Source organism: Scyliorhinus canicula, chromosome 18, assembly GCF_902713615.1.
Source record: "Scyliorhinus canicula chromosome 18, sScyCan1.1, whole genome shotgun sequence".
Classification (NCBI taxonomy): domain Eukaryota; kingdom Metazoa; phylum Chordata; class Chondrichthyes; order Carcharhiniformes; family Scyliorhinidae; genus Scyliorhinus; species Scyliorhinus canicula.
In genome coordinates, this window is record NC_052163.1 from 112,905,051 (window position 1) to 112,929,303 (window position 24,253).

The 24,253-nt window shown below is 52.1% G+C and overlaps 1 protein-coding gene across 5 annotated transcripts in view; it reads right to left on the reverse strand.

The window, feature by feature from the left end:
• Positions 1-15,385, reverse strand: part of LOC119953337 (small conductance calcium-activated potassium channel protein 2-like) — a 155,987-nt gene extending 140,602 nt beyond the window's left edge. For 4 of the 5 annotated variants that reach the window (XM_038777508.1, XM_038777507.1, XM_038777506.1 and 1 more), the window contains exon 1: positions 15,239-15,385. In XM_038777508.1, the coding sequence (XP_038633436.1) occupies positions 15,239-15,379 (141 nt within the window). In that variant the 5' untranslated portion in view covers positions 15,380-15,385. The remainder of the gene's footprint in view (positions 1-15,238) is intronic. The other variant, XM_038777509.1, reaches the window with a different exon arrangement.
• Between the last annotated feature and the right edge of the window lie 8,868 nt (positions 15,386-24,253).

Here is a 24,253-nt window from a genome sequence, read left to right on the forward strand (position 1 = left end):
AGTGTTATACAGTGACAGACCTGTCCCCACCAGTACTGTACCCCAATGTTATGCAGTGACAGACCCATCCCCACCAGTACTGTACCCCAGTGTTATACAGTGACAGACCCGTCCCCATCAGTGCTGTACCCCAGTGTTATACAGTGACAGACCTGTCCCCACCAGTACTGTGCCCCAGTGTTATACAGTGACAGACCCATCCCCACCAGTACTGTACCCCAGTGTTATACAGTGACAGACCCATCCCCACCAGTACTGTACCCCAGTTTTATACAGTGACAGACCCGTCCCCACCAGTACTGTACCCCAGTGTTATACAGTGACAGACCTGTCCCCACCACTACTGTACCCCAGTGTTATACAGTGACAGACCCATCCCCACAAATATTGTACCCCAGTGTTATACAGTGACAGACCCATCCGCACCAGTACTGTACCCCAGTGTTATACAGTGACAGACCATCCCCACCAGTACTGTGCCCCAGTGTTGTACAGTGACAGACCCGTCCCAACCAGTACAGTACCCCAGTGTTATACAGTGACAGACCCGTCCCCACCAGTACTGTACCCCAGTGTTACACAGTGACAGACCTGTCCCCACCAGTGCTGTACCCCAGTGTTATACAGTGACAGACCTGTCCCCACCAGTACTGTACCCCAGTGTTATACAGTGACAGACCCATCCCCCACCAGTACTGTACCCCAGTGTTATACAGTGACAGACCCATCCCCACCAGTACTGTATCCCAGTGTTATACAGTGACAGACCCGTCCCCACCAGTACTGTACCCCAGTGATACACAGTGACAGACCCGTCCCCACCAGTACTGTGCCCCAGTGTTATACAGTGACTGACCTGTCCCCATCAGTACAGTACCCCAGTGTTATACAGTGACAGACCCATCCCCACCAGTACTGTACCCGTGTTATACAGTGACAGACCCCTCCCCACCAATACTGTACCCCAGTGATACACAGTGACAGACCCGTCCCCACCAGTACTGTGCCCCAGTGTTATACAGTGACAGACCCTCCCCATCAGTACTGTACCCCAGTGATACACAGTGACAGACCCGTCCCCACCAGTACTGCACCCCAGTGTTATACAGTGACAGACCCGTCCCCACCAGTACTGTACCCCAGTGTTATACAGTGACAGACCCATCCCCACCAGTACTGTGCCCCAGTGTTATACAGTGACAGACCTGTCCCCACCAGTACTGTACCCCAGTGTTATACAGTGACAGACCTCTCCCCACCAGTACTGTACCCCAGTGTTATACAGTGACAGACCCATCCCCACCAGTACTGTATCCCAGTGTTATACAGTGACAGACCCTCCCCATCAGTACTGTACCCCAGTGTTATACAGTGACAGACCTCTCCCCACCAGTACAGTACTCGGGTGTTTTGCAACAGACAATTCAAAATTTCAACTTACTCATGTCTGAACGTGGTACATATTTGTTCCATGGAAAACTCTGGGTTGGGAATGTTACTTGATAAGATCTCTGCTGATAGGGAGTGAAAGCTGACATTGCAGCTGATGGTATTGAGACAGGCTGTGGTGCTGCAGCAGCCCATACGCCATATCCAGCTGCAGTCTGCAACAAGGCAGTGGATAGCAGCAGATTGTGTGCTGGCACTGCAGGTGTTTACCAGCTGATGCCTGCTGACAGTAGCCCACGTATTGGAATTAGTCAACACCATCATGAAGGATTATCGGAGACCCACTGGAATTCCAGATGTGCGCTCCGGTCAGGTGAGGCTCCACATGGGGACTGCAGTTTTATACCAGCTGTGTACAAGTTAACGCATTGTAAAACAGAGCATTCAATAATGTAAGCTCTGTTATGATACTGTACAGAATCAGAGAATGATACAGTGCCAAAGGCCATTCAGCCCACATGTCTGTGCCAGCTCTTTGAATGAGCTATCCAATTGCAAGCACCCTGGCGCTGTGAAGCAACAGTGCTAACCACTGTGCTACCGTAGTGTCCATATTGAATCAGCTTGCATTGCCCTCTCAGGCAGATCCTTCTGGATCACAACAGCTTGCTGTGGGTAATGCTCTGTATGGGATAGTGCATTTTCTCATCCACATAATTTTTACTGCTTGGGATTCCCACCCCAACAACTTAGATGCACAGGAAACTCAAGGTGCAGGAGGGGAAGCTAGGAACAAGAATTAGGGGCTAGAATCTTGGGTTCCAAAGGCCACCAGGCTGTGAGAGGAAAGGAAGGTTCAACTTCTTATAGCCATTTGGTGAAGGACGTGAGCAGAAATTAATCTTTACTCAGTTTTAGACCTATTCACAAAATGACACATTACAAATTTACAGTTGCTCACTCTCCAATCCACCCGTGCCACTAAAGCCTAGGTCTTTTGTCAAACCCATTAACCAATTAAGTGCTCCGTTTCATACGGAGTTCTACAGAAAACAAAACATAAATTAAAATGTCATTCCGATTATTGCTTATCTAATCCAGCCCTCTCCAGCACCTAATAGTCGCAGAATGCGTCAAGCAGGCCAGCGGACACCATGTGTTCCCTCCCCAGGGTCACCGAGGCACAGGCCTAATCACGGAAGGGAGGATGGCAGTCAGGATAAACAACATTCTCGACCGCCCCCTGCCTGGATCTGTTCATGTCCACCTCAGCTCACAGGCAGTCCCGCAAGGAAGGTGTCACTAATTTATTTTGAAGCAGGTCCCGGATCCATCCCGGTTGGAGGAGGGATTGGGCCTGGTGCTGTTGGCAGCAGGTCTAATCCACACCAGACATCCAGCCAACTGGCACCCCCACTCGAGGAGTGCAAGTTGCTATGGCAACATAAAAGTAAAGTCTCCATAGTCCCAGACGCTTTCCCCTTTGAGGGGGGGGGGGGGGGGGAAAGAGCTGACTGGTGGTGATTTTAGCCTGAGGGTCACCGCACCTCAGGCGAGGGGCAAGGTTGAGTAGGCGGGGAATTGAACCCGCGCTGTTGGCCCCGCTCTGCATCACAAACCAGCTGTCCAGCCAAGTGAGCTAAACCGGGACCCATATCGGCAACATACATTTTACATGCATGTTGTCGTTTGGAGCAGTGGATAGTGAAGGCAGAGACTCCAATATTCTTTTCATCCCATGGCTGACCAAGAATTTCTCCCACCCTTTCCACCTGCCATCGGAGTGTATTGGAAGGATTTGCGGGTTGACATTAACTTGTGTGGCCATCATTAACCTTCCTTGGCCATCAAATCTTGGGGTGGACCTCAAACCCGCAGCTTCTGGCTCGGAGACAAGAACACTACCAACTGAGCCATTGGACGCCCCAAAAGTACATGAGCATAAATTGTTATCCAATGAGTTCCCCCTACCTGTAGACCAGGGGTGGGTAAACTGCGGCCCGCCAAAGGTCTTTATGCGGCCCACCAAGTCATTTTTTTAAAAAAAAATTTTAATTTAAAAAAAAAATTTTTTTTTAAGGTTAATGGGGGGGGCTGTTGGGTTACTTACTGGTATAGGGTGGATACGTTGACTTGAGTAGGGTGATCATTGCTCGGCACAACATCGAGGGCCGAAGGGCCTGTTCTGTGCTGTACTGTTCTATGTTCTATATGAGGCGCCCAGAATCATAACCGGGTGAAGTAATTATTTTACTTAATATACTATGCGGCCCTTTAAAATTGTGAATTTCTGAATGTGGCCCTTGCACGGAAAAGTTTGCCCACCCCTGCTGTAGACACTTAACCTTTGTTAGCACAATTAACCCACGGGAGCTGAGGCTTTCCAGCATTTCCAGCTCCCAACAAACAAGAGTAAGATTTACATTTAAGCAGGTGTCTTCCAGCAGCTCAGAGTCCTAAAAACACTCACAGCCAATAAGGTACTGCTTGAAGTGTAATCACTGTCGTAATATTAGAAATGCAGCAGCCAATTTGCACAGAGCAACGTGATAATAACCGGATGATCTGTTGCCTCCTGACAGGGCGGTGGAAGCAGATTCAATCTTTTAAAGGCAAATTGGAGAAATAATTAAAAGGGGAAGATTTTGCAGAGCTATGGAGAAAGAGTGGGTGAGTGGGATTAATTGAATAACGCTTCAAAGAAAGAGCCAGGCTGGTGCAATGGTATCCATTGAATTAGGCTTCCTCCAGTGCATGAGGAGGGTATTTGGCCCATCCAGTCTGTACCGACCCTCTGAAACAGAGCCCTAACCACTCCACCGCGACATCTCTGTAACCCCACCTAGCCTAGGGACACTAAGGGGCAATTTAGCATGGCCAATCCACCTAACCTGCACATCTTTGGACTGTGGGAGGAAACCGGAGCACCCGGAGGAAACCCACGCAGACACGGGGAGAAAGTGCAAACTCCATACAGACAGTCACCCAAGGCCGGAATTGAACCCGAGTCGCTGGCGCTGTGAGGCAGCAGTGCTAACCACTGTGCCACCCCCGTCATTCATTCATTTATGATATTTTATATATCTACACATAGAAATGTACAATATCATTAATGAATGATACTCGGATCCCGGCTCTGGGTCACTGCCCGTGTGGAGTTTGCACATTCTCCCCATGTCTGCATGGGTTTCATCTCCACAACCCAAAAGATGTGCAGGTTAGGTGGATTGGCCGCGCTTAATTGCGCCTTAATTTAAAAAAATAATAATTGGGTATTCTAAAAAGTTTTTTTAAATTAATGAATGATACATTGTCCTGCAACATCCTCATCACATCCTCAACATATCCAAGGTCCTTCATAGCCACTCAATTCCATTCGAACCACAGTCAGGTAGACAGACACAATAGCCAATGTACACAGCAAGATCCCATGAGCACCAAAGTGAGATGCACAAATAGTGACACGAATAAAAGCTGATGAGTGAAGCACTGAGCAAGGTGAGCTCCACCTCCTCCTGCACAAGGCTAAGCCTAATGCAGCTCAAAGTGGTGCACAGAGCAGAACCTGAATGAGCAGGTTCTTCCCGGAGGTAGAGGACAAATGTGAACGGTGCCAGAGAGGCCTGGCCAAGCACACCCGCATGTTCTGGGCTTGTCCCAAACTTGTTGGGTTCTGGGCAGCCTTCTCCGAGGCAATGTCCAAGGTTGTGGGGGTGAGGGTGAAGCCATGCCCAATAGTGTCAATCTTCAGGGTATCGGAGTAGCCGGAGCTACACATGGGGAAGGCGGCTAACGCCCTTGCTTTCGCTTCCCTAATTGCACGCCGGAGAATCCTGCTCGGTTGGCGATCGGCAGCACCACCCAAAGCTGCAGACTGGCTCGCTGACCTCTCGGAATTTCTCCACCTGGAGAAGATTAAGTACGCCATCGAGGGTTGGGGGGTGAGATTCTATGTAAGGAATGGTACGATGTTATAATGGGATTATGTGGAGAGACCATAAGATCATAAAACATAGCAGCAGAATTAGGCCATTCGGCCCATCAGGTCGGCTCTGCCATTCAACCATGGCACGGTATCACAGTGGTTAGCACTGTTGCTTGACAGGCCAGGGACCTGGGTTGGATCACTGTCTGTGTGAAGTCTGCACGTTCTCCACGTGTCTGCGCGCATTTCCTCCAGTGCTCTGGTTTCCTCCCACAAGTACTTTTTAGGTGAATTGGACATTCTGAATTCTCCCTCCATGTACCCGAACAGGGTCAGAGTGTGGCAACTAGGGATTTTCACAGTAACATCATTGTGGTGTTAAAGCAAGCCTACTTGTGACAATAAAAGATTATTATTATATGTTTCTCATCCCCATTCATCTGCCTTTTCCCCATAACCCCTGATCACCCTATTAATGAAGAACCTCTCTATCTCTGTCTTAAAGACACTCAGTGATTTGGCCTCCACAGCCTTCTGCGGCAAAGAGTTCCACAGATTCACCACCGTCTGGCTGAAGGAATTTCTCCTCATCTCAGTTTTAAAGGATCATCCCTTTAGTCTGAGGCTGTGCTCTCGGATTCCAGTTTTTCCTACTAGTGGAAACATCCTCTCCACATCCACTCTATCCAGGCCTCTCAGTATCCTCAGTAAGTTTCAATAAGATCCCCCCTCATCCTTCTAAACTCCAACAAATACAGACCCAGAATCCTCAACCGCTCCTCATATGACAAGTTCTTCATTCCAAAGATCATTCTTGTGAACCTCCTCTGGACCTTTCCAAGGCCAGCACATATTAGATACGGGATCCAAAACTCATCACAATACTCCAGGTGGGGTCTGACCAGAGCCTTATACAGCCTCAGAAGGACATCCCTGCTCTTGTCTTCCAGCCTTAGTGGGGCTCATATGAATCATTAGCATGGACCAGTTGTGCTGAATGGCTTGTTTCTGAACTGTAAATGTGATGTAATGTAACCTGTGCTTACTGAGGGAGGAATCTTGGCCCCAAGACACTGGGAGAACTTTCCTGCTCTCTTTAAAATGAGTTATTTTACTTACGTTTGATTAAATAAACCAAAGATAGCACCCAGCTCTCCATATTGGTGTAGAATGCCAGCCATAGGTTATGAATTAGCTCCCATCCTGGAATGCAGCTTGAATCCAGAGAGGGAGGTGGCAGCAGCTGGGTTAACCAGACACAGCAACAGCCAACTGAATCATGCATTTATATTGCACTTTCGAAAATGGTCGCAAATGCCTTCATGTGACGTCAGGGTAGGAGAAAAAGAAACGATAAGCGAGTTTCAGAGAAGGAGGGGCGAGGTATTTGGAATGAAAGGTGGTGAGGGAAAGAGGGAGAGGGGTGGAAATAAAAACATCAGTGTTGGAGGGACCATCACCTAACGTCTCAGGACATATGGGGCTTGGCACTAATGCCAGCCTTTCCCCCAAATGTCCATCTTCCAGGTTTGAATATTTTTACATGGACGATCCCAGTGACGGTCAGCGGAGGCAGAGATTTGTTAAATGTATTGTTGCGGACAGGCGGTCAGCTAAGAGAAAGAGTGAACCGACAGGAACAGGAGGCGGCCATTCAGCCCCTTGAGTCAGTCTGATGTGCCATTCAATTCGATCATGGCTGATCTGAATCTTTTTTTTTAAATAAACAATTTTATTGCGGTAGTTTTTGGCTTTATAAACAGTTACAGACATCATCAGAAAGAAAGCAAAAAAGGCAAAAATGTGCAAACATCCACGTACTTTCAATACTTCCATCGTAACATATTGCACAAGCCCGCTCCCCTCCCACCGGTACTACCCGCCATATTTTCCACTCTACTCTACTCTACTCTACTCTACTCTACTCTACTCTACTCTACTCTACTCTACTCTACTCCCCCCCCCCCCCCCCACCCCCCTGCTGACGCTCACTCTCCCACAAAGAAGTCAATAAATGGTTGCCACCTCCGAGCGAACCCCTGCACAGATCCCCTCAAGGCGAACTTAATTTTTTCCATCCCCAGGAAACTCGACATGTCCGCAAGCCACCACTCAGTCTTCGGGGGCTTTGAGTCCCTCCACGCCAATAATATTCGTCGCCGGGCTATCAGGGAAGCAAAGGCCAAAACATCGGCCTCTTTCTCCCCCTGGACGCCCGGGTCTTCCGAAACCCCAAAGATTGCCACCCCTGGACTCATCACCACCCTTGTTTTTAGCACCTGGGACATGACCCCCGCAAATCCCTCCCAGTGCCCCCTCAGCTTAGGGCATGCCCAAAACATGTGAACATGGTTCGCTGGTCCTCCCGCGCACCTAGCGCATTTGTCCTCTATCCCGAAAAAATTTGCTCATCCGAGCCACCGTCATATGGGCCCGGTGAACGACCTTAAATTGGATCAGCCCGAGCCTAGCACATGTCGCGGTCGAATTTACCCTACTCAGGGCCTCTGCCCACAGCCCATCCTCCATTTCCCCGCCTAGCTCCTCCTCCCATTTAAGTTTCAGTTCCTCTGTCTGGGACCCTTCCTCCCTCATGAGCACCTTATATATACCCGAGACTCTGCCCTCCCCTTCTTCCCTCCTAGAGACTATTCTGTCGAGGATCCCCATTGGGCTGATCTGAATCTTAACTCCATCCAGCCACCTTGGTTGCTCACTCCCTTTCCATTCCCTTTTGTGTGATCAGCTGCTTCCTGACATCACCCTGCCCGGCCTGTCTCGAATTGTAAGCTTCTGCCCCTAGTTCTGGATTCATCACGTCAGAGGAAATAGTTTCTCTTTATCCACCTCATCAACTCATACATCTTAAACCCATCAATCAGATCATTCCTAATCTAAAGTCGAGGGAATACAGGCCTAGTCTGTGCAACATGTCCTCATCATTTAACCCTTTCAGCCCCACTATAATTCAGGGATTTTTCACTGCACCCCCCCCCCCCCCCCACTCCCACAGTTTGTGGACAGGACGGTGCACTGCACCATATACAATAGGGACAGGTGACATTCCTGGGGTTTATTTACCTTTGGGAGTGCACTGGTTAATGGCTAGTGCACAGTTCTTTGCTGCTTTCTATTAGAGTGCTCATCAACCCACCTATTTGACCGAGGCAGCGATGCAGTTGCAATAGCCGGCTGAAGGATTTGGATTGCTGCACTGAAAGGCAAGTCTTTCAAAGTGCCTATGCAACCATTTGAGGCATTGTGTGCAGCCAACGTGAATTGCAAAATGGGGACAGCGCACCTGCAATTTTCAAACACATGGTCGTGAACTACAGGCTCCTGTTGACAGTGTGGGGCCAGGTCAAATCTACCTTCAGAGGTTTGTACAGGAGCAGCATTTCAACAGTGAGAAGGAGGGATCCGAGGGATAGAGCGAGAAGGAGGGATAGAGCGAGGAAGGAGGGATAGAGCGAGGAGGAGGGATAGAGCGAGGAGGAGGGATAGAGCGAGGAGGAGGGATAGAGCGAGGAAGGAGGGATAGAGCGAGGAAGGAGGGATAGAGCGAGGAAGGAGGGATAGAGCGAGGAAGGAGGGATAGAGCGAGGTGGAGGGATAGAGCGAGGTGGAGGGATAGAGCGAGGAGGAGGGATAGAGCGAGGAGGGGGGATAGAGCGAGGAGGGGGAGAGAGCGAGGAGGGGGGAGAGAGCGAGGAGGGGGGAGAGAGCGAGGAGGGGGAGAGAGCGAGGAGGGGGAGAGAGCGAGGAGGGGGGAGAGAGCGAGGAGGGGGGAGAGAGCGAGGAGGGGGGAGAGAGCGAGGAGGGGGGAGGAGAGAGGAGAGGAGGAGGGGGGGGAGAGAGCGAGGAGGGGGAGAGAGCGAGGAGGGGGGAGAGAGCGAGGAGGGGGGCGAGAGCGAGGAGGGGGAGAGAGCGAGGAGGGGGGAGAGAGCGAGGAGGGGGGAGAGAGAGCGAGGAGGGGGAGAGAGAGCGAGGAGGGGGAGAGAGAGCGAGGAGGGGGGAGAGAGCGAGGAGGGGGAGAGAGCGAGGAGGGGGAGAGAGCGAGGAGGGGGGAGAGAGCGAGGAGGGGGGGAGAGAGCGAGGAGGGGGGAGAGAGCGAGGAGGGGGGAGAGAGCGAGGAGGGGGGAGAGAGCGAGGAGGGGGGAGAGAGCGAGGAGGGGGGATGAGAGCGAGGAGGGGGGAGAGAGCGAGGAGGGGGGAGAGAGCGAGGAGGGGGGAGAGAGCGAGGAGGGGGGAGAGAGCGAGGAGGGGGGAGAGAGCGAGGAGGGGGGAGAGAGCGAGGAGGGGGAGAGAGCGAGGCGGGGGGAGGGAGAGAGAGTAGAGGGGGGAGAGAGCGAGGAGGGAGGGGGAGAGAGCGAGGAGGGGGGAGGAGAGCGAGGAGGGGGAGGAGAGAGCGAGGAGGGGGGAGAGGAGCGAGGAGGGGGGAGAGAGCGAGGAGGGGGGGAGAGACGAGCGAGGAGGGGGGAGAGAGCGAGGAGGGGGGAGAGAGCGAGGAGGGGGGAGAGAGCGGAGGGGGGGGAGAGCGCGAGGAGGGGGGAGAGCGCGAGGTGGGGGGAGAGAGCGAGGAGGGGGGATAGAGCGAGGAATGGGGATAGAGCGAGGAATGGGGATAGAGCGAGGAGGGGGGATAGAGCGAGGAGGGAGGATAGAGCGAGGAGGGGGGGATAGAGCGAGTGAGGGGGGATAGAGCGAGGAGGGGGGATAGAGCGAGGAGGGGGGATAGAGCGAGGGAGGGGGGATAGAGCGAGGAGGGGGGATAGAGCGAGGAGGGGGGATAGAGCGAGGAGGGGGGATAGAGCGAGGAGGGGGGATAGAGCGAGGAGGGGGGATAGAGCGAGGAGGGGGGATAGAGCGAGGAGGGGGGAGAGAGCGAGGAGGGGGGATAGAGCGAGGAGGGGGGATAGAGCGAGGAGGGGGGATAGAGCGAGGAGGGGGGATAGAGCGAGGAGGGGGGATAGAGCGAGGAGGGGGGATAGAGCGAGGAGGGGGATAGAGCGAGGAGGGGGGATAGAGCGAGGAGGGATAGAGCGGAGGGGGGATAGAGCGAGGAGGGGGGATAGAGCGAGGAGGGGGGATAGAGCGAGGAGGGGGGATAGAGCCAGGAGGGGGGATAGAGCGAGGAGGGGGGATAGAGCCAGGAGGGGGGATAGAGCCAGGAGGGGGGATAGAGCCAGGAGGGGGGATAGAGCCAGGAGGGGGGATAGAGCCAGGAGGGGGGATAGAGCCAGGAGGGGGGATAGAGCCAGGAGGGGGGATAGAGCGAGGAGGGGGGATAGAGCGAGGAGGGGGGATAGAGCCAGGAGGGGGGATAGAGCCAGGAGGGGGGATAGAGCCAGGAGGGGGGATAGAGCCAGGAGGGGGGATAGAGCCAGGAGGGGGGATAGAGCCAGGAGGGGGGATAGAGCCAGGAGGGGGGATAGAGCGAGGAGGGGGGATAGAGCGAGGAGGAGGGATAGAGCGAGGAGGGGGGATAGAGCGAGGAGGGGGATAGAGCGAGGAGGGGGGATAGAGCGAGGAGGGGGGATAGAGCGAGGAGGGGGGATAGAGCGAGGAGGGGGGATAGAGCGAGGAGGGGGGATAGAGCGAGGAGGGGGGATAGAGCGAGGAGGGGGGATAGAGCGAGGAGGAGGGATTCGAGGGATAGAGCGAGGAGGAGGGGTTCGAGGGATAGAGCGAGGAGGAGGGATAGAGCGAGGAGGAGGGATAGAGCGAGGAGGTGGGATAGAGCGAGGAGGTGGGATAGAGCGAGGAGGAGGGATAGAGCGAGGAGGAGGGATAGAGCGAGGAGGAGGGATAGAGCGAGAAGGAGGGATTAGAGCGAGGAGGAGGGGAGAACGAGGAGGAGGGATAGAGCGAGGAGGAGGGAGAGAGCGAGGAGGAGGGATAGAGCGAGGAGGAGGGATAGAGCGAGGAGGAGGGATAGAGCGAGGAGGAGGGATTAGAGCGAGGAGGGGGATAGAGCGAGGAGGAGGGATAGAGCGAGGAGGGGATAGAGCGAGGAGGGGGGATAGAGCGAGGAGGAGGGATAGAGCGAGGAGGGATAGAGCGAGGAGGAGGGATAGAGCGAGGAGGAGGGATAGAGCGAGGAGGAGGGATAGAGCGAGGAGGAGGGATAGAGCGAGGAGGAGGGATAGAGCGAGGAGGAGGGATAGAGCGAGGAGGAGGGATAGAGCGAGGAGGAGGGATAGAGCGAGGAGGAGGGATAGAGCGAGGAGGAGGGATAGAGCGAGGAGGAGGGATAGAGCGAGGAGGAGGGATAGAGCGAGGAGGAGGGATAGAGCGAGGAGGAGGGATAGAGCGAGGAGGAGGGATAGAGCGAGGAGGAGGGATAGAGCGAGGAGGAGGGATAGAGCGAGGAGGAGGGATAGAGCGAGGAGGAGGGATAGAGCGAGGAGGAGGGATAGAGCGAGGAGGAGGGATAGAGCGAGGAGGAGGGATAGAGCGAGGAGGAGGGATAGAGCGAGGAGGAGGGATAGAGCGAGGAGGAGGGATAGAGCGAGGAGGAGGGATAGAGCGAGGAGGAGGATAGAGCGAGGAGGAGGGATAGAGCGAGGAGGAGGGATAGAGCGAGGAGGAGGGATAGAGCGAGGAGGAGGGATAGAGCGAGGAGGAGGGATAGAGCGAGGAGGAGGGATAGAGCGAGGAGGAGGGATAGAGCGAGGAGGAGGGATAGAGCGAGGAGGAGGGATAGAGCGAGGAGGAGGGATAGAGCGAGGAGGAGGGATAGAGCGAGGAGGAGGGATAGAGCGAGGAGGAGGGATAGAGCGAGGAGGAGGGATAGAGCGAGGAGGAGGGATAGAGCGAGGAGGAGGGATAGAGCGAGGAGGAGGGATAGAGCGAGGAGGAGGGATAGAGCGAGGAGGAGGGATAGAGCGAGAAGGAGGGATAGAGCGTGAAGGAGGGATAGAGCGTGAAGGAGGGATAGAGCGAGAAGGAGGGATAGAGCGAGAAGGAGGAATTCGAGGGATGCAGCCAGAAGGTGGGTAGGTGGGTGAGAGGGATGGGGAGAAGGTGGGTAGGTGGGTGAGAGGGATGGGGAGAAGGTGGGTAGGTGGGTGAGAGGGATGGGGAGAAGGTGGGTAGGTGGTTGAGAGGGATGGGGAGAAGGTGGGTAGGTGGGTGAGAGGGATGGGGAGAAGTTGGGTAGGTGGTTGAGAGGGATGGGAGAAGGTGGGTAGGTGGGTGAGAGGGATGGGGAGAAGGTGGGTAGGTGGGTGAGAGGGATGGGGAGAAGGTGGGTAGGTGGGTGAGAGGGATGGGGTGAAGGTGGGTAGGTGGGTGAGAGGGATGGGGTGAAGGTGGGTAGGTGGGTGAGAGGGATGGGGAGAAGGTGGGTAGGTGGGTGAGAGGGATGGGGTGAAGGTGGGTAGGTGGGTGAGAGGGATGGGGTGAAGGTGAGTAATTGGAGTTGAGGGATATGGAGAGAAAGTGGGTTAATGATATTGGGGGGATTTGGGGATGGGGTAGGTGGGATTCAGTGGGATTAGGGGAGCAAGGTGGGATGGATTTCCCATTCCAATAAGTACATGCTGCAGATACCCTGCAAGAGACTGAATGCGTGTGATAGAGAGAGGAGGCTGTATCCTGTCATCTACAATGAAATGCTGCTGAATATTTAATTATACATATTACATTGAGCTTCTGCTTAGGAGAAATCTTCAGGATAATCGGCCTCTTCTCAGTGATAGTCCCTTGGGCATGTTTAAAATAAAAATCTGAGTGCAAGATACAAAAGTTACATTTAAATCTTCGCACAATTAGACTGCTGACTGATGTACAGTGCGTGGCCAGAGAGAGAGAGAGAGCAGCCACAGCTCCAGACCCTGAACATTAAATCAGCAGAGTCTGATAGGCAAACACGGTATTGGATTTTCACAGCCCTTGCTGTAAAGGTTGGGAATGTAGCGAATAATCCGGAGGGGGGAAATGCACAAATTCCTGCGCCTGTCAGCCTGATGGGACACAGTTTGATCCTCGTCCCTGCCTGGTGTGTGTTTTTGTTACATATATTAAACTGTGCGATTGAGACAGGAACGCAATTTAGAGAGAGTCTCGACTCCCGCATTGAGCAGAAGCAAGTGTCAAACAGCCAGAGGATATCTTGGAGCCGGATGCAAAAGGGGATCTCTGATAGACATTCAGGGATTGGGGAAAGGTCAGAGGAATGTCTCGGGAAGGTTTTATCTGCAGGCAGGTAACCGGGAGAGGGGACGTCTCCTATCGGGAAGACCCCCACTCTGCAATAGGCTGGAGGCTGCAGAATGTGCAGCTCGCATTTCCTGGTCATCTGTCGGGGGGGACGGATCATTTTCCGGGAGTGTGGGTGAGGTTTTGCTTGTCCTCCTCGCCGCTGGTTTGGAGATGCCACTCAGACCCTGCATCCTCCACACTCCCTCCAAACACACATTGATTTCAAAAATAAACAGCATTGCGACTCCTGGCCGCCTCCTCTCCCAATACTGGCTAAAGATTTGGCAATTCAGAACCCCCCCCCCCCCCCCCCCCCCCCCCCCCCCCCCACACACACACACACACACACACACAATACAGAGACATCTGCATCAAGCTTCGGATGATTAATCTCACCCCGAGGAGACGGGCAGTCTCCTCTCTCTCTCTCTCTGGGTGCAGATTTTTCCTACTGCAGGATGGCCACCGTTACCTGGCGCAGGTTAGATCCCAGGATAAACATTCACAGATATGTAGACACAAAATACCGCACTCTAACCGTCTGTGTGTGACTCTGTGTCTCTGTACCGCTCCCCCTCCCTGTACATGTCTGTCTCTGTGTTCCTTGGTGTCTCTCTCTGTCTATCTGTCTCTGTGCGAATGGCTCCTTCCCTATATCTGTGTCTCTCTCTGTCCTTGTGTTTCTCTCTGTCTCCCTGCGCGTGTCCCTCTGCCCGTGTGTGGGTCTGTCCCTGTGTGTGGGTCTATCTGTCTCCCCAGGCTTTCTCTGTCCATGTGAGTCTCTCGATCGGTTTCCCCCCTGTGTGGGTGCCTGTCTCTGCCCCCGTGTGTCTGTCTCTGTCATTGTGTGTCGGTCTGTCTCCCTGTGCGTGTGGCTCTCTGTCCCCGTGTCTGTTTCTCTCTGTTCCTGTGTGTGCCTGTCTGTCCCTGTGTGTGTGTGCCTCCCGGTGTGTTTCTGTCTCTGTGTGTGTCTCTCTATCTGTCTCTGTGTGTGTAGGTCCCTCTCTGTGTCTGTGTATCTCTCTTTGTGTCTGTGTGTGTCTCTCTCTGTGTGTCTGCCCCTGTTGTGTGTCTCCCCCTCTGTCTCTCTCTGTCCCTGTATGTCACTCTCTCTCTGTCCCTGTGTCACTCCCTGTGTGTCACTCTGTGTCCCTGTGTGTCACTGTGTCCCTGTGTGTCACACCCTGTGTGTCACCCTCTGTGTCCCTGTGTGTCACTCTCTCTGTGTCCCTGTGTGTCACACCGTGTCCCTGTGTGCCACTCTCTCTGTGTCCCTGTGTGTTACTCTCTCTGTATCCCTGTGTGTATTTCTCTCTCTGTGTATGTGTGTGTCTCTCTCTGTCCCGGTGTGTGTATATCTCTCTCTCTCTCTCCCTGTGTTAATCTCTCTGTTCCTGTGTGTCACTCTCTGTGTCCCTGTGTGTGTGTGTCTCTCTGTCCCTGTGTGTCACTCTCTGTGTCCGTGTGTCTCTCTGTCCCTGTGTGTGTATCTCGCTCTGTTCCTGTGTCTCTCTCTGTCTCTGTGTGTATTTCTGTGTCTGTGTCTCTCTCTCTGACCCTGTGTGTGTGTCCCTGTGTGTGTATCCCGCTCTGTTCCTGTGTGTATTTCTCTCTCTCTGTCTCTGTGTGAATCTCTATGTCCCTGTGTGTGTGTGTCCCTGTGTGTGTGTGTCCCTGTGTGTGTGTTCACTGTCCCTCTGTCTGTCCGTAGCTGCTTACCTGGTATTCTGCAGCCTGGCTCTGGTTGCTGTGCCAGCAATGCTTGTGCACACACTGATTCCTGTGATGATGCTGAGAATGTGTTCCGCTGCCCCGGGCCGCCCCCCCTGTTCCCGGCTCCTCGGCAGCCTCTGGCTCCATGGCACTGCCGGCTGCGCACTGCACCGCGCCCGGGACCTGCGCCACTCCCGGGCACCGCTCGGCCCTCCAGCCCAGACTGCCAATCTCATTGGTCGGCAGGACCAAAACAACCCGCATGACGCTTTCCCCCTCCTTCCCTCCCTCGCCCAAAAATTTAAAGGGGCCTCTGACTGATTCACTCAATTAACCAGCACCTAACTTTACCAATGGGGAAGGATTACTGCTGGGGAATAGGTAGAATGATCAAATTTTAAAATTAATCCAGTCAGAAGGCAGCTTTCACAGGTTGGGCTGGCCACTCACTTCCCTAGACTTTTATATAGCCTTAGACTAGTCACCAAAATGGAAAGTCTCCATCCACACAGAGCAGATTGGTGGGTGTGGGTGGAGAGAGGGTTCACTGAGTGAGTTGAAGGGGTCAAAACGTCCAAGAGGGGGGTCTCGTAGACTCTTCCTTAAATCTCAGTCATATCCTGATTTGGGGGGGGTCGAGGCGATGGAGGTATTGAACCCCGGGTGAACTGGAGAGTGCACTCAGTTGATCCCTGGGCAGCATCAGATGGTTGGGTCCTTTCTGAGATTCAGCTCTGGAATGGGTCCAAACCCTGTATTAAAATAAAATTAAAGAAGTGACATTAATTTCAGACTGTCAAATTTCATTTCAATTGGAAACACTCAGCCATCAAACCAGTCCCAGAACTTACACAAGGCACACAAACTCCTGGCTCACAATTGTTTCTGATAGTCTAGCTTCTTTTTTTATATAGAACATACAGTGCAGAGGAGGCCATTCAGCCCATCAAGTCTGCACCGACCCACTTAAGCCCTCACTTCCACCCTATCCCCGTAACCCAATTACCCCTCCTAACCGCTTTGGTCACTAAGGGCAATTTATCATGGCCAATCCACCTAACCGGCACATCTTTGGACTGTGGGAGGAAACCAGAGCACCTGGAGGAAACCCACGCAGACATGGGGAGAACGTGCAGACTCCGCACAGACAGTGACCCAGCAGGGAATTGAACCTGGGACCCTGGCACTGTGAAGCCACAGTGCTATCCACTTATGCTACCGTGCTGCCCGAAATATATAAATATATAAATTTAGAGTACCCAATTCATTTTTTCCAATTAAGGGCAATGTAGCGTGGTCAACCCACCTACCCTGCACATCTTTGGGTTGTGGGACGAAACCCACGCAGACACGGTGTGAATGTGCAAACCCCACACGGACAGTGACCCAGAGCCGGGATTGAACCTGGGACCTCAGTGCCGTGAGACAGCTGTGCTAACCACTGCACCACCGTGCTGCCCTATAGTCTAGCTTCTTAACATATTTTTTAGAATCAGCTATGTAGAATCATGGAACAGTTACAGCACCGGAGGATGTCGTGCAGACTGTCAACTCTCTGTGACAGCAACTCAGTTAGTCCCATCCCTCCAAACCACCCTTTTCCCTGTATCTGTGCAATCAGATTGTGAATCAAAACCTATTTGGAAGCCATGATTGGATCGGCCATCCTCTCGCAGTGAATTTCAAAGAACAAAGAAAAATTACAGCACAGGAACAGGCCCTTTGGCCCTCCAAGCCTGCGCCGATCCAGATCCTCAATCTAAAACTGTCGCCTATTTTCTAAGGATCTGTATCCCTCTGCTCCCCGCCCATTCATGATAAGGGTCATAATGTGTCATAAAGATTTCAGACTCGGACCGTTCGGCGTGCAAAAATATTTTTCCTCATGTTGGTTCGTGTTCTTCTATTGATCCCCTCAAATCAGTGGCCTCTTATTCTCAACATTCCACCAATCGGAATAATCTCTCCATATCTACTCTGTCCAGACTCCTTACAAAGCTTCATGATTTTCAAGACTTCTATCAATTCTCCCTCAAACCTTCATTCCTCTGTCGTATCAAACACCAACCTCCTCCTAATATCTTACAAAATGGAGTGGTAGCAACTCAGACCATCATACCATTCTGGAATAACTATCCAATTAGTGCCACTTCTCTGCTCTTTTCCCATTACCCTGCAAATTTCTCCTTTTCAACTATTCTGTCTTGAAAGTTCCCCTATTGAATCCACTTCAGGCAGCACCTTCCAGATCACAACTCTCTGCGTTGAAATAAAATTCTCATCTCATCCACTGGTTCGTTTGCCAACCACCTTAAATAGGGCGACATGTTAGCACAGTGGTTAGCACAGTTGCTTCACAGCGCCAGGGTCCCAGGTTCGATTCCCGGCTTGTTTCACTGTCTGTGCGGAGTCTGCACGTTCTCCCCGTGTCTGCGTGGGTTTCCTCCGGGTGCTCTGGTTTCCTCCCACAGGTGCTGAAAGATGTGTTGTTAGGTGAATTGGACATTCTGAATTCTCCCTCTGTGTACCCGACAGGTGCCGGAATGTGGCGACTAGGGGCTTTTCACAGTAACGTCATCGCAGTGTTAATGTAAGCCTACTTGTGACAATAAAGATTATTATTATCCGACCCTCCTGCTATCAAAACTCCTCTGTGATTCTGAACACCTCTATTTAATTTCCCGTCAACCTTCACTGCTCAGAGAGGAACAATCCCAGCTTCTCCAGTCTCTCCACAGGACTCAAGTCCCACATTCCCGGTAAGATTCTCGTACCCTCTCCAAGGTATCCTTCCTACTGTCTAGCGTCCAGAACTGGACACATTTTTTTCATGATATTTATGAAAGTACATCCCAAAACATTTTGAGTTGCAAATTACAGAAAGTGCAATAAAATTCAACTTGTCTCCATACAGCATGTTCTGCAGTGCCTCAACACAATTTCAATATTCTTTGCTATTTACCATGTACGATTCTTGTCAGACTCACAGGCTGAGGGGTTGTATACAATTGTCAGCCCTTCAGATCATTCTGGCTGAAACAGCCAACTTCCTCATTGTGCCTCCGAGGCAGCTGTCCCAAGCTTTAGTGCCTCCCTCAGCACATAGCACTGGACTTTGCTAGTCTGTAACACTCGGTCAGGGGCAACTTTTTGCACTGGAAAGACCAGCACGTTGCTGGCAGACCAAAGTGCTTTTCTCCGAATTGATGATTCTCCAGAAACTCCAGGCACCGCTGCCTCACAGCTCCAGGGACCCAGGTTCAATTCCGGCCTTGGGCGCCTGTCTGTGTGGAGTCTGCACGTTCTCTCTGCGTCTGTGTGGGTTTCCTCCAGATGCTCCGGTTTCCTCCCACAGTCCAACGATGTGCTGATTAGGTGGATTGGTCATGATAAATTGCCCCTTAAAGTCCAATGGTTAGGTGGGGCTAAAGGGTTATAGGAATAGGGGAGGGGAGTGGGCCTAGGTAGGGTGCTCTTTCGGAGGGTTGGTGCAGACTTAATGGCCTGAATGGCCTCCTTCTGCACTGTAGGGATTTTATGAAACTGTTGATGTTTGTCTCGGTGGGCGTCCCTGGGAATAGCCCATAGAGCTATTCCCAGGAATGCCCACCAAGGGGGGACAAGGGGGGGTGGAGCTGTTCGGGGTGGACCTCGACAGAAATGACTGCAGCTGTTTCCAGAACCATCTGACAGGATCCACCATCTTATTTGCCCACTTGGATGTTCCATTAGGGCCATTGCCTGATGGACCTGCGGCCAAAGGTGTTTTCCTGCATAAACCTTTCCACAAGGGGTAGGTGGTATAGCAGGGTCCCGCTGCTTGGAATATTGTGTCGCAACCAGGCCAGACACATCCTTCACAACACTGAGGACAGGTAGAACCTCAACACAACCAAGGTAGACCCTTGGTTTGCACACCAAGGGTCTATGCATACCTTGATGCAGCCACACACAAAGGTGGCCATCAGCATGAAGGCAACATTGGCTATGTTTTATCACGTTTTATCTAGAGGTTTGTACATCATATCCTGCAAACACAGCCTATTTCCAACCTCCAGATAAAATGGTAAATGGTTAAGGCGATTGACCTAGGGCAGGAATGAGGAATGGGCCTGACCCGTGCCACATACACCAACACTGAGAGGGCTTCATATCTGATGCCACGGTCTTACCCGCAGAGGGCACCATTCCCACATGTCCACTTGTTGTTTTACGTTAGCTACTCGCTCCCTCCATTTTTAGTACATGTCCTGGTACCGACCAACCATACCCCCAACACCTTCAGGTAGTCAGACCTGACGGCGAAGGGGACTCGCGACTGGTCAGCCCATTTCCAAAAAAGTTGCTCTCGTTGTGATTTACCTTGGCTCCTAAGGGAAATTTGAACTGGTTGCAGATATTCATCAGTCTGCACACTGACAGTGGAGCCGAGCAGAAGACGGTGACATGGTACATGCACAGGGAGGCTTTGACCTGATGCCTCCACTGCCTGGGGTCATCACTCCTCTTATGCTCAAATCCTTCCTGATGGGCTTGGCATACGGGTCGATGCAGAACACAAACAGGACAGAAGAGAGAGGACAGCCCTGCCTGACTCCAGATTTGACTGGAAAGCTTTCAGATTCCCAGCCGTTGATTGAAACTGTGCTACTGATGTCTGTGTAGAGCAGTTGAACCCCATTGCGGATTCTCTCCCCAAATCCCATTTTGGAGAGCACATCCACCATGTAGGTGTCCAATACTTGGTCAAAGGTCTTCTCCTGGTCCATGCTGAGGAGGCAAGTATTCACAGCCCAATGTGCACACAGGCAATCATATCCCTGAGTAAAACAAGGCACTCAAAGATCTTCCGACTGGGCAGTAAACAGGCCTGGTTAGGGTGGATCACCAACCCCAGAGCAGACTTCACCCAATTGGCAACAACCTGGGACTGAGTTTTGTCAACCACGTTCAGAATGAAATGGGCCACTAGTTTCTAATCCCCCCCCCCCCCCCCCCCCCCCCCCCCATTTTCCTGTTCCGCTTCTAGGTGAGAATAGTGATGCCTTTCCTCATGGATTCTGGCATGTTGCTGGCCAACAGCATACTCTTTGTACACCTCCATCAGGAACGGGCCAATCCAGTTCCATAAAGTAGAATACAACTCAGTTTTGAGTTTTGCTCATCTCGAACAACTCGAGGGCCTCAGTCAGCTTCTCCAGAGTCAGCCTTTTGTCAAGGCTCTCCCGGATATGGTCATCTAAGACCTCTGCGAAAGAGGACAGGAAGGGAGGCCATGCTCTCTATGTGCTTCACGTCATACAATCTGACAGAAGAGGTTTTTGCTGTTCCTGAAAACATCGGACGGTGCTGACATCTTCCTCCCTCAGGATGTTGATTACAGAGCCGTGACATACTTCAGATGGAGCCAATACTCCTTTGAAAGTTACCACCGAATCTGCTTCTAGCACCCTTACAGACAGCACATTCCTGCACACCCCCTGGTGTCTATAACCAGCTGGTAATGTTATTTATTTGACTCTGAAATTCAGAGTTTCAGACACACAGGACCTCACACATCAGAATATCAATTTGCACTTGTTCAAACCACCTCATGTAAATAACATTCCACCCTCCACCCACAGATCCTTTGCCAGTGATGGAACTGCCCGCAACATTCCCAGAATGAGCCTGTTGGATCTGACAATGAAGAGGGGGAAAAGAACATTCGGGTATTGGAAGATCAATAAATTCAGATGAGCTGAAGGCCTTGAAGTCCTGTATCGGCCGTGCCTCAGTATCCCCTCTGCGTCAGAAAGTTGTGGGTTCAAGTCCCACTCCAGGATTTGAGCAGAAGTTCCGGGTTGTCTCGCTGAAGCCGGAATTTTCCAGCCCTTCATGCCGCTGGGATGTTCCGGTCCCACCAGTGTGAACGGAGGTTTCGGTGGCTCACAGCCCCCCCCCCCCCCCCCCCCTCCCCCCCCCCAATGGGGGTGTTGCCTTTTGGATTAGATGTGTCTGCTATCTCAGGTGAACATAAAAGATCTGCACTCTTTGCCAAAGAACGGGTGAACACTGCTCAGTCCCCTGGTCAGTGTTTATCCCTAAACCAACAACAGAATCAGATACTCTGGTCATTGATTTTATTGTGAGATCAACAGATCAATGCTATATATCTGGTGTATTGGTGCAGGGAGATAGCATGCTCCTCGCTTTTTGTGTGTTCCTCACTTTCAGCCCACATTGCTGGCTGACACAGTGTGAAAACGAGAATCAGATGTGTAAATCTCTCCACGCAGCCTCTCCAACGGCAAGTCCCCTGCGCCTCGTGCTGACACATGGGATCTGAGTCCCTTGAGACCTTGGGCTAAAGCTTCAGAGGAATCCTGGAGGAGGTTTTGCCCCAGATATTCCGTGTGTGACCCCACTAGCAATGCGGACACAATCTGTGACCAATCTCACTACTATTGGTGAATAGTTCCACTGGCGTGTGGATACCTCGTGGAGGAGTAAACCCTGACAAATAATCTGGAGTGGAGCCCGAAGGTGGACTGATGTCTAAATATGTCATCCTTCTGTTAATTCCTGGAACCGGGTGGGTGCCAAACGTAGGGCGAGATTCTCCCAAAACGGGAGAAATCGTAAAGCTGGCGTAAAACCCGGGCGGGTTTTACGGCAGCGCGCCCCTTCCCGACCGGGGACCGATTCTGGTCCCCGGTCGGGGCTAGCAGCCCGACGCCGTAGGCTCCGGCAAGACGGGCTTAACGAAAATCGTTAAGCCCGCTTGCCGGAGTTAGCGCCGGCTGACGCGTCATATGACGTCAGCCGCGCATGCGCAGTTTGGAAGACTCCAACCCGCGCATGCACGGGTGACGTCATCGCGTTTTTGCGCGAAACCCGCGCATGCGCGGGCCGGGTTGCCCCTCAGCCACCCCGCGAATGGATACTGCGGGGCGGCGGAAGGACAAGTAGTGCGCGGGCATCGGGCCCGCTGCCCGCGATCGGTGCCCACCGATCGCGGGCCCATGGCACCATGGCGAATGGATACTGCGGGGCGGCGGAAGGACAAGTAGTGCGCGGGCATCGGGCCCGCTGCCCGCGATCGGTGCCCACCGATGGTACTGCCGTGCCAATCGGTGCCATGGTTATTAATAGCGAGTTTGTGACGCCGTTTTCACGAACGGCAAGACCAGGTGTGTTTGCCGTTCGTAAAAATGGCGCAAAGGGCTGGGACTTCGGCCCATCTAACAGCTGAGAATCGCTGCCGGCCGTAAAAAAATGGCGGCAGCGATTCGGGTCGGGACTTCGGCGGGGGGGGGGGGGGGGAGAATAGCGGGAGGGCGGCAAAAATGTCGGGAAGGCCCTCCCGCTATTCTCCCACCCGTCGTGGGGGTCGGAGAATTTCGCCCGTAATACTTTGCATTCCTTTGGACTCAACCGGGGTGGTGGAGAGGGGGGCCCTGAGGTTTGGGGAGCCCAGGACCTCCTTAGTTTTTATCCGGGTTTGCACCTTGGAGGGAATACTCCAGTTTTACTGAATACACAGTTGAGCATCAAGGGGCAAACCATTGCCTCTCAAGACAGATAATTGCCACAGGGATCATTTATTTCAGTTCTGGTTTTGGGAGTTTGTTCTTCACTAATTAGCTGGCGCATTTCCAGTATTACAACAGTGACTTCAAAACTGATTCATTGGTTGTTAAGCACTTTGGGACACCATGAGTTTGTGAAAGGTGCTATATAAATGCAGGCTCTTTCTTTCTTTACCATAGGGCAGAATGCAAATGGTTTAGAGAACTAAATTCCAGTGGGCAATGGCCCTAACAGCCAACTGGTCAAATCTAAGCTCTGCAGTCCGGCCACGTCCAGTCATGAATGGCGGTGAACAATTAAACAATTCACTGGGGGAGGAGGCTCCACAAATATCCCTATCCTCAATGATGGAGGAGCCCAGCACATCTGTGCAAAAGAAAAAGTGGAGGCATTCGCAGCAACCTTTAGCCAAAAGTGCCGAGTGGGTGATCCATCTCGGTCTCCTCCGGAGGTTTCCAGGTTGACAGTTGTCAGTCTTAAGTCAATGATTCACTCCACGTGGCATCAAGAAATGCTGCAGTTACTGGATATTGCAAAAGATATGGGCCCTGAGAATATTCCAGCAATAATACTGAAGACTTGTGCTCCAGAACTAGCCACACCTGTAGTCAAGCTGCTCCAGTACAGCTACAACATTGGCATCCACCTGGCAATATGGAAAATTGCCCAGGTGTGTCCCGTACACAGAAAACAGGATAAATCCAACCCGACCAATTATTGAACATCCCATCAGTCTGCTCTCACTCATTAGTAAATGTAGTTGCTAGCCCTTTAAGGGGGCATGCATCGGAAGGGCCATGTGCACCGATCATCCAATGGGGAACGAGCGCTGGGATCTCTGTGCAGAGCGCGGGCTTTTGCAGCCGGTGTTTCTGGTGATCCCATTGCTGAGAATGAGGACATTAATTATAGTGCTCTGTATGTAGTTGGTATTGATCACAGACCCGTCATTGTAAGTCAACTATCAGGTGGTCATCAATTATTGTATTTACTACCATATCTCTCTTCGGAAAATTAGAAGCTTTCAACACTGCTACTGAAGAGTGGATATGAGTAGCATTTGGAATATTCTTTCTGTGCTAACAAAATAGAGGGGGGAGGATAAGAAAGTTATATTCCTGACTGCATGTGGCACACAGACTTGATCAGAAGTTCAACGCCCCGGTTCCTACCAAACATTTGCAGAGATCGTTGAGCTAGCATTACCATCCTAAACCCTCTGTATTGTTAGGATACCGGACCAGATCCCAACATTTGTGTGGATACCGGACGAGAATCCCAAACAATTTTTCTATTTGTAAAACTGTGAGGAAAGGATACTTCACAACAGGAGAAATTACTCTGACCAATAGTTATCTTTTATGTTAAAACAAACTTTAACTTAAACACAGAATTAACCGCATTAACATCAAATAAATTAGCTTTATAATTATCAGTTAAACAGTTCTT